Source organism: Corvus brachyrhynchos, unplaced genomic scaffold (assembly GCF_000691975.1).
Source record: "Corvus brachyrhynchos isolate BGI_N302 unplaced genomic scaffold, ASM69197v1 scaffold37, whole genome shotgun sequence".
Taxonomy (NCBI): domain Eukaryota; kingdom Metazoa; phylum Chordata; class Aves; order Passeriformes; family Corvidae; genus Corvus; species Corvus brachyrhynchos.
The window spans coordinates 2,087,226-2,097,388 of NW_008239289.1; the positions used below are offsets into that span (position 1 = coordinate 2,087,226).

A 10,163-nucleotide genomic window follows, 5' to 3' on the forward strand; every position below is an offset into this window, starting at 1 on the left:
TCTTCTTTATGAGATATATCTGTCATTTTTCACGTGAGAGTAATATACAGAATTAACTTCTTAAAATGACAGTTTTATTTGGCTACAGACCAGAATAATTTGTCTGAAACTGGAGAGCTGTATTCTTATTTTGCCTGCAGCCTACCTTCCTCTACCCTCTTTCCATTTTAACTTAGGTAGTAAGCATTCATACCCATTTTCAATTCTTATGCAACCTCCTGAAATCTTACGCTTCTTCACAGATTATGATTAACGTTAGAGCAACCAAGAAACTTGATACACATTGTGGGTTACTCCAGTGGCATTCTCTTCACTACACTATGAATAGAAGTAAAAAAATATATAATTAAGCAAAAATTTTTTGCAGTAGCTGTATTAAAACAGAGAAGTGGAAATGGTAAATATAAAATAATTTAGACATACTGTACTGAGTGTTCAAAGCCCATATCTAGCTTGCTAAATTTTAAAAATAGGCAAAGAGGGGAATATCTTAATTTGTAGTAAGTTTTTCAAACTTGTAATATAATATTGTTCCAAGTAAGTGCATTAAAATGTGCATATCTCTCTTTTTCAGACAAGAGCAGGTCAGTGTTCTGTATCAAAACATACACATAGCAGAACCAAGATTAATCCAGCCATATGAACATGTCATTAAGAACTTCATCCAAGAGATCAAACTTCAAAGCACAGAGATGGAAACTTTGGCCATAGCGGTAAAAAGGTATTGTGAATGGTGTTTCTAGTTCAGTTCTGCAGTTTCTTTTTTTGCTCTTCTCGTGCTTCATTTGATTAAACTCGTGAGAGTTAATGTCAAAATATGCCATGCAAAGTATTTCCAGAAACTGAGTTCAAAGTTAGTTTGTATGCACACACTAGTGCATAAGCACATATAGCAGCACGCAAATGATTACCCGTTCATACTTTTGAGTAATTCTGGATCAAATTTTTGCAGACTCTGTTGTTAGGTTAAATGCTTAAAGCATTTTGACTCCTCTTCCTTGACTGGACCTTTGAGTTTTGTCGTACATGTCCCTTATGCTTTCATTTTAGAAACTGTATTTTTGCTTTGTGAGCTTCAAGGAGTGTATTTACCTGTTTTAACGACTTGGCAGATGTTACAGTCTCACATCATTACTGCCAAAAGCAAACAGATTAGCTCAGGACAGAGATCTCATGTGTGGGTGATGCAAGTTGCTTTTGAAGTCTCTTCATAGGATAATGAGAGGCACTTTTTATCTTTGTGCCTTTTTTACATATCACATCTGCCAATTTTAAAAATGCAGATGTGATGTATTTCATGCTAATCATCAGCTTGCAGCTATTATTTAAAATCTAGTTTGCCAGTATCTTAAAAATAATTTGGGATTTAGGTTCCCAGCCGCACCAGTTTCAAGGTCTGGGCAATGTTAAACTGTTTCTATGTCTGTCTGTATAATTTGTTTCAGTTGAGGCAGACAGATGTGTTTCACACAGTGTTTCTTTCAAGTCAGAGGGCAGTTCCTGAGAGAATATTTTCTTTTAAATTTTAGAGCTCAGGACAAAGCAGCAGTTCAACTCAGTGAGCTAGAGGAAGAGATGGAACTACGGATACAGGCTGCAGAGCATAAAGTTAAAAAGGAAGTGAGTATTTTATATTTACAGAATTTCATAATCACCAAACTCTCAGTGGTCTTAAGCAGGATTGATGGCCAGCTGTGTTTTTGATCCTGATGCGCTGAATCAAAGCTGCTGTAGGCAGGGCCTGGATGACAAAAAGCTATCCATGAGATAAGAAATGAACGATCTTAATGCTTCCCCAAAGAAGAATATCTGCTTAGGTATAATAAACCCAAGAAAAAAAAGTCTTTCCCCTTTTGTGGGAACATACTGGCCAAGAAGAGACCACTTCTGAGACCAATATTGGAAACAGGTTGGAGAAAATGATATTTCAGCACAAAAGTATGGAATCTAGTTCTCCTAGTAAATGAATTTATGTAGAATTTAATGCTTGGATTATTTGGTCCTGCTTTATATATCTTCCTGCGGTAATTCTCTTTTTTTCCCTCTGTTCTCCTGCAACTACATTTTAGAGAGTTATAGACTTAAGAGAGGGTAACTGTGGTAACAATGTGTGAGGGCCTGGGCCTCCCAAACTTGATGGGAAATTCTGTTTTGATCTGCTTAATTTTAGCTTTTTCAACCCACCTGCAGTCTATAATAAAAAGTGTAAAATTCCTCTTCCCTTACCCAGGGAAAGATATATTAGAGCCACATGTGACTGCATAATTCAAAGGAGCGAGACCATCTGCCTGCTTCATTTTGAGTTGTTACTACATTCATTTAAGATAAGCCGAACTTTATATGGGCATAAGAATAACAGTTTGTGAAAGTGTTCTAATGTGGACATAAGAAATGCATTAATTTAAACATATACTATGGGCATAATTGTTGCTCGGTAGGACACACAATATACTGAACAGATATATATATTTGCTATGGCTACTTTCATCAGAGTATTTGAAGACCAGAAGCAACAAAGTGCTGTCTGCCAACTTGCTGATTTTAAGTAGTTCACAGTATTTGATATGTGAAGGTAAATGGTATTTTGATAGATATGCTTCAAATAGCGTCCTTTCCTATACAAGAGAAAACAGTCCTACCACACTATAAAAGCCTATTGTGTTCCTAGAAAAAATACAATGGCATGAAAATGTTAAAGATATCACTGCAAAAAAAAAAAAAAAAAAGTTATAATATGTTTAACTAGTGGTAATGCAGCTCTCAGTAGACATAAATTTTTATTTCCAGAGAAACTGAGTAGTTAATGTTTAGAAAACAAATACATTTTCTCTGAAAAATTACTGTTCTTAAAAAAGGATAAATCACTGAAAAAAGCCCTGAATAATCTTCTTGACTGCTTTAAAAAGATGACTGGGATATGTGCGTTTGCTTCCTTTGAGAACATCTACAGTCATGTACTAGCATTATGCAAAAATCCATCTTCTATGGATTATCTACATCGTCTGTATTCTCAATCGCTGTTTGCATCTAGCTGTAGGTATGAAATATGGGCTGTTGTTTCTCAAAAGGCTTTTTTCATTTTCACTCTCCAGTGTTCCTTGTAGCTCCTAGCTCCACATGCCACACCTACTAAAACGCCCTGAGAGTAAATGTTAAGTTATTTACTTTGTGGGAATGTACTAAGACGTTAATCTTAAGGCCTGTAATCAAGGCTATTGTTAGAGTGATCTCACTCATGCCACCGGGACACGTGCCTCTGCATGAGCCTATCCTGTATTTTGTTTCTTCAAGGGAAGCAAATAGTTACCAAACAATACTTAGGAGTCTATGTAGGGGAATCCAGCTTAAATTGATTACTTGGATTATTTTTTAACACATGAATGTCAGCATCACCTACAGGAAGTTCTAATTCTGAATTCTAAGCAAAGTCCATGCCTGCGCCTTCCATGTGAAAACTCAACCTGCCTCATTGGCACAGCTTGTCACTGCTGCATTCTGATTTCTTGCATTGTGAAACTGAAGTCCTTGGGGAGTGACTGGAGTGAATGAAACACATACCAATCTATAGTACTCCGCACACACTATTCTTCTCATTGTGGTTTGTGTAGCCTCTTTCCAAAATCTGTCTGTTTGATTAAAATAAATTTCAAAATACTGTACTTGGTTTGATATTTAAGGAAGGGCAAGAGAGTTTTACCCACAAAAGGGCATTCACCACTGCATATACCTGTGGGCAGTACTTGGTGCAATCTCTAAACACAGGCAAAATGGTGACCATCCTGATGCATCTCCCCATTCGACACTGAGGAAAACAGGGACAGCATATCTGGAAGCTCCCACAGCTCAACCTCCTCCCTGGACCTGAAATAATGGAAAACAGGGACAACCCAAAGCCTGGAAAGATAGTTTGTGTGAATAAGGAGTTGTGCTGCCAAGATGCTGACTGTAGTGGTGGTGGCAGTACCAGTGCAGACTCCTTCTTTCTGGGGCCGTGGTGATGCCAACAGTGCAGGTGCAGGGGCTCTCTCTCTGTGGTGGTGGCAGCAGCTGTGGGACAGCTGCTGCAGCAGTAGCTCTGTCCTTGTGCCCAGCTGCTGTTCAGTCCTGACTCCAGTCTAGCACACACTGCCATGTGCCCTGGCAAAAGATAGCACTGCTTCCCTTTCCATCTGTGGCATTTTTCTTGCTGAGACTCCCTGCCCCCCTCCCATTGGTGATGTGGGTGGTATTGAATAGACAGCAGTGAATCCACCCCCTTCTCTCTGTACCCAGGACAGTACCATTTGAAACTAGAGGTGCTATCATCTGCTTGCCTTTTACTGACATGGGCCTCTAACATTCCAACACTTGCAAGCAAAAAAACTTAAAAGGAAAACAGAAGTAGAAAAGTAAGTGACATTGAGAATGTTAAGCACAGGAATCATGAATAAAAAACAGTGGATGGACCCATATCTTTGCTTCCATGTCACCATTTTATTTCTATGGGTGTTTTATAAGTGGACTGCAATAACAGAATTAGAATCTGTGGATCTTAAGGAAGGGACAGAATGGAAAGACACATTTGTCTAAGGGGAAAGTATGTACTTTACAAACCGATGAATTACTTTTTAATTAACATTTGAAACCTGTCTCAGCTTCTAATGTGATTAAAAATATTGCAGGAGAAGCAAAAAGCTGAAGAAGCCCTAAATGAGCTGAAGCGCCAGTATGATGCTGAAGTTGGGGATCTTCAGGTGACAATAAAAAAACTTAAAAAGGTAAGTGAGTGAAGTCTGGTGAGTTTTTAAAGTGTTTTAAGAGGTTTTGACCTTATGAAATGCCTCCTTCAAGATGGATAATCGTAGTTGTAGGTTTCTAATTTAATGTGTATTAGTAAATGGCAACTGCAGGTAGTTTTTACTTTGTGTTGTCGTTCTGTGCTTTTGTATTCATGCTGTCTAATTTATTGAAATGCTTAGGAAAGGGAGCAGCTATTACCTTAGTTCTGTGCCTTAACAACTTCTAGGTCCATCAGGTTATTAAGATAGCAGTTACCTAGACTTGTCTTTGATCCATTAGAAATAGTCCAATATATTGCCACCAAGTATTTGCAATTTATAGATAAAGATGCAATTGGCAAACCAGATATAGTAATTTACAGTAGTATAGTACCTTTTAGAACCCAAATGCAATCTGATCTTTTAATTTGATTGGTAAGGTAAACTGAAATCTCAGATATGAATGATGTTTTGGGATATTTTGTAATTTGGGTTTAATTTTGACATTGGTTTTTGCTGTTAGTTTTACCAGAATTATAGTGAGCAATTTTTTGGTTTTGGATATTATTTTGGTTTTTTGTTTTTAATTGCACTTAAAAGAGCATTTGTAGAAATGGAAATTTCTCACAAGAAACATGAGAGCTTCTTGTACAAATACTACATATCTGAGGTAGTAATAATTTTTTAAATTTTTTTTTAAAGTTTTTACAGTGGGGATACACCTGTTTATGTCATAATAACTGGCTTCTGTGTAACTAGTGATGAATATTTTATACCTAAAGAGTGCAAAATGCTTATTCATTTCTTAAAAAGCAAGTGATTTTTGAAATAATGCTGTCTACTAGGACATTTGGAAAAAATCTTTGTTTTAAAACCTTTACTAGCTGTAAAAGGGTTATTTATTGTGATTTCCATAAGTTTTTTATTATTGAATCAGAGCAATCTAATACATTAATTGTGCATTTTTTTTATCCTTCAAGCTGGAGGAGCAATCCAAATATGTCAATCACAGGGAAGATGTAGTTGAACTGAAAAAAAGAATACATGATATGTTGTTGGTAAGGGATTATTATCATTAATATATTAATTTAGCCTCAGTTTTAGTGTCTGCAATACAGATTGTTATAGTTGTGGGAATTCGGGTTTTGGTTTTTGTTGGTTTTTTTTGGTTTATTTTTTATATTTAGTACTGGTAAGCTATTTTAAAGTTGTTGGTAAGTGTATGAGGATATTTTAAGTTGAAAAAATACCTGTTTAAATGTATACGTATTCTATGTGGGACATTTAGAAATAGCTGGAGATGATATAGCCCCCTTTTTGTGTAACTGAATGGAAAAATAAAAACTGAGAGGTTCTTGCATGTTGATTTGCTGACTTCTCTGTTGACTTAGTGTTCTTTCATTTTCTTTGCCCCTCTATGCCAAAATTTTATAGTGTTTCATTTTTATTTAACTTCGATGTTTTTTATTCTACTATTATAATACATCAACATTTTGTGGAGGTGGCTATGACAGCTAACATCTAATATCTTCCTTTTTTGAAGGAAAATCAGAGACTTAAGAAAGATCTTTTAGAAGCGCAGACAAATATAGCTTTTCTACAGAGTGAATTAGATACCTTGAAAAGCGAGTATGCAGATCAGTCTTTGAACACTGAGAGGTAAGTTACTTCTACATGATAATATTTTCACCAGGGTAAAAAAATCTATTTTCTGATGTAATTATTATGTATGCAGTTGGCAACTATTATTTTCTAAATTTGCCTCAAAGTATAGTTATATAGGTATATGTTTGACACTGTGCCATCACTGCTGTTCAGTTTTCTTGTTAGGTTTCTGAAAGAACAAGTTCTGGATATGATGCAAACTCTCATAATCTTGCAAGAGTATCCATTGATTTTAGTGGGACTTTATTAGGAATAAAACAACAGTACAGCACCAGGCAATTTTTTTTTCCATGGCTTGCACTCATGTGAATATCTGTATGAATATTAGGGAGAATAGTTTTGGAAGCCTTCCATGTCAATCTGAACCTTTTTTTTTTTCTAAAGTGAATGCAAGCTACTTCTAGTTACTAATTTAAAGGAGCGTAAAAGGCAGTTTTGTGTGTGGTTATGTTCAGATAATACAAATTACATTTCAAGGGAAAAGGGTGCAGTTCCTATGATTATTTTGTATGTCTTTTATTTTTCATTCACAGTCTTTGTTGAGTTATAATGGCAGAGATTAATGAAGTCACCAAGAGATCTTCCTTTGCATAAAACTGCTCAGCATATTTCAGCATAAATGTAAACTCTGCCAAAAGCAATATTGTAAAAATATAAGAAGAATATCCTGTAAAGTATAAGTTCATTTAAATTTGGTGTTTGTTTTTGTGTTTTTTTTTCCAGAGACCTAGAAATTATCCGTGAGTATACTGAAGACAGAGATAATCTGGAAAGACAAATTGAAATACTTCAGTAAGTTTTCAGTAATTCAGTTTTTTATTATCAAACTTTGTCCCAACATATTTGGGATAAATGTTTTTGTATGCAAAAGACCAGGTTGAAATTTGGGAAAAGTATCAAGTGAAAATACTGAAATGGCCTCATTATCATAAAAGGTACTGTTCTTAACTGTCATAAATGTTACTGTGGTATTAACTCTACTGTGGTACTGACCCACTAACACTTCAGTTGGTTTCTTTTCATTTCTTTTAGCCCCACTTTAATTTCTTTCTGATAAGCTGAGTGAGATTTGATTCTATCCATGCTATCATAAAAATTATTGCCTGGCTCCTTTTTTTATTCGCTTTACTTCTCCAGTAACTCCCGGTCTTATTGTTGTCTGGAAAGTACTAAGAGTGTGCTGTATTATACAATAGGTGCACAAATTTTTGCTTTCAAGAAGGGTCACAATGAATAGATTTTTTTAATATCTTCAGTTAATTTCCTTATCCTAAACAAATTCTTTCTTTCGAGCAGATGAATTGTATTTGTCTTTAGAATCACCTCAGCAATATTTAAAGGGAAGTAATTTTGTACCAAAATGGCTGGGCTAGTTGTTTTGTTGTGGTTTGTTTCTTTTTCTTTTTTTTTTTTTTTTTTCTTTTTTTTTGGTGACCATTCCTACAGTATCTTTTTTTCCACTCAGCTGACCAAAGACCATGCTGCAGAAGTGAAAACGGGCTTCCTGGGCTGCCACTGAAGGCTAAAATTCAGTGGTTTTTTCAGACAATTTGTTTGAGTTTCTAGTTTCATGTTACTCATTAGTATTTACCGAAGACAAAAAAGGGGTCTTTTAGAAGTATTTAAAAATTTTCTCTTTGTGAGAAGCTACATAGTTTTTAATGTTTTCTTTAGTCCTGCAAGTTAAACTGTGTTTCTTTGTTAGATCAGCTAATAGAAAGTTACATGACAGCAACGATGGTTTAAGAAGTGCACTTGAAAACAGTTTCAGCAAGTACAACAGATCATTGGTATGTATTTATGATTTTTGTATTTTGTCAAAGAAGATGTAGGAATCAACACAGCAAATTTAAGTTGGTATTTCAGTGGGTACTCAGAAAATTGAGTTTTATTCAGTGGACAAGAGTGGGAATACTCTTGTGTAGTTGAATTTTGTTAGATTTTACTTACATTTTGTGAAATAATGGAAGTTTTGTTAGAGCATAACTGCTTTCTGAGACGCTTTGGAAAGTAATAATTTTTTTTTAATATGCTGTAATATTTAATGAGGTGAATAAATCAACAGTTTCTCTTGAGCTTAAAGGAATGTATTTGTATTGTGTATATGGGAGTGCCCTACCACTGACAACACACTTTCTCAGAAAACTGCCCTTTTTTAGTAGTAGGATCTTAACCTAGCTTGAACTTTTGTTCAGGCAAGTCACTGGGAAAATGAATAGCATGGACTACTGATAAGGACCTTAGTCAGAACCTTTTGGGCTCTCAGAACTGCACAGGAGTCTCTTGTAATAAATGTCACCTGACGTCCTCCAAACTGGAGGAAGGAAGGCTTGAAAATCCTATTCTACACTGTCATTTTGCTGTCCTGTGAAACCTGTTAAGCTCTTAAAACTAATGACTGGGCATCATGAGGAAAGCAGATAGCTTTTTTAGAAGGATGGGACGAGATAATGGGCCCACAAAGACAACACTGGACAGGAAAGAGGAAATTAGTGGTCAGGTCACTGCTTGTTTCCAGTATTCCTTACCAAGGAACGTGAGTGGTTTTTGCTGATACAAGTTACCAGAGATTCACTACAGCTGCAACAACGGATACCATTTCCTACTGTCATGCCTAGAACTTTGAATGAGCATATTACAGAGAAGACAGAGGGAGCTGTTCCCAGTGAATGAATGTGTGGAGGCACAGCAGAATGTACAAAATACTTCGTCTCATGCAATTGGTTGAGACCTTTCCTCCACTATCTCTCACAAGAACTAGGAGGTAGCTCTACTGAAACTAGCTCAGTCAGTGACACTTCCCCCTTTTTTTTGGTAGTCAGCATGCCATGTTCTAAATACTACTTTTCAAAGCTTAGCATTTCAGAGTCTTCAGGTGTAGTCAATGAAATCATCCTCTTGGAAGTTCTGTTGTCTTTTGCGGTTGAATGTGTCTGGTAGGTTCAGTATAAAGGCAGTGGTGAAGCCTAAATGCTAAAGGTAATAGGCCTTTTGACCCTCATATAAAGTCATATATAAAGTGTGAGGTTTAACTGAATTTAAGTAGCTAAATATACATATATATAATATAAAGAAATGTATATTAAATACATCCAATTTGTAATTTTGATGATTTGCAGTTTTTCCTTAACAAGTCTAGATACTTGCACTGTGTTCATCCAAGTTATTATGCATTTATTATGTATCTCTTGCAGCGGTTAGCAAACACCTCACCAGGAAGTACCATTTCTAGAAGCAGTCCTAAATTTAATGGTGAACATTCTCCTTTAAACCCACGGTATGACAGGTAAGCCAGACTTGCTTCTGTTAATTTGAAAATTACTTGTCTTAGAAGAGCAGATTACTGTTAAGTAAGAGGGAATATGTCTGATTTAGAAGTAATGTGTGACCATAGCATATGATCCAAAGTATCCTGAAGTCAATAGGAATCTTTTCAATTACTTCAGAAAGCTCAGGATAACTCTTTTCAGTGCGAGCCATAAACTTATGGAGAGTTTAGACGGCCTCTTGTTTGGTCTTGGCCTCTTGATTCTAGTTTGATTCTCAGTCTCTTTGTCTCCAAAAAACTATAAAACTCTTCTGAGGGGCTTTGTTAGCCTTACTCAGTACTTGAGAAATAAAACATTTTTGGTTTTATGTTCAGCTTGTGTGCCTTTTCCCCCATGTAGTAATTATTACAAATGTGGGCCTAATTCTTCAAAACAATAAACAACCTCATCTCACACTGACATGCAGGAGTAG

General features: G+C 35.8%; 1 protein-coding gene across 2 annotated transcripts in view; it reads left to right on the plus strand.

Moving 5' to 3' along the window:
* Nucleotides 1-578: 578 nt before the first annotated feature.
* The window catches only part of RASEF (RAS and EF-hand domain containing), a 25,290-nt gene continuing 15,705 nt past the window's right edge, over nucleotides 579-10,163 (plus strand). The window contains exons 1-8 of one of the 2 annotated variants that reach the window (XM_017740466.1): nucleotides 579-721; nucleotides 1,530-1,620; nucleotides 4,662-4,757; nucleotides 5,738-5,815; nucleotides 6,301-6,416; nucleotides 7,146-7,214; nucleotides 8,128-8,212; nucleotides 9,617-9,708. In XM_017740466.1, coding sequence (XP_017595955.1) covers nucleotides 693-721; nucleotides 1,530-1,620; nucleotides 4,662-4,757; nucleotides 5,738-5,815; nucleotides 6,301-6,416; nucleotides 7,146-7,214; nucleotides 8,128-8,212; nucleotides 9,617-9,708 — 656 coding nt within the window. In that variant the 5' untranslated portion in view covers nucleotides 579-692. The remainder of the gene's footprint in view (nucleotides 722-1,529; nucleotides 1,621-4,661; nucleotides 4,758-5,737; nucleotides 5,816-6,300; nucleotides 6,417-7,145; nucleotides 7,215-8,127; nucleotides 8,213-9,616; nucleotides 9,709-10,163) is intronic. The other variant, XM_017740465.1, reaches the window with a different exon arrangement.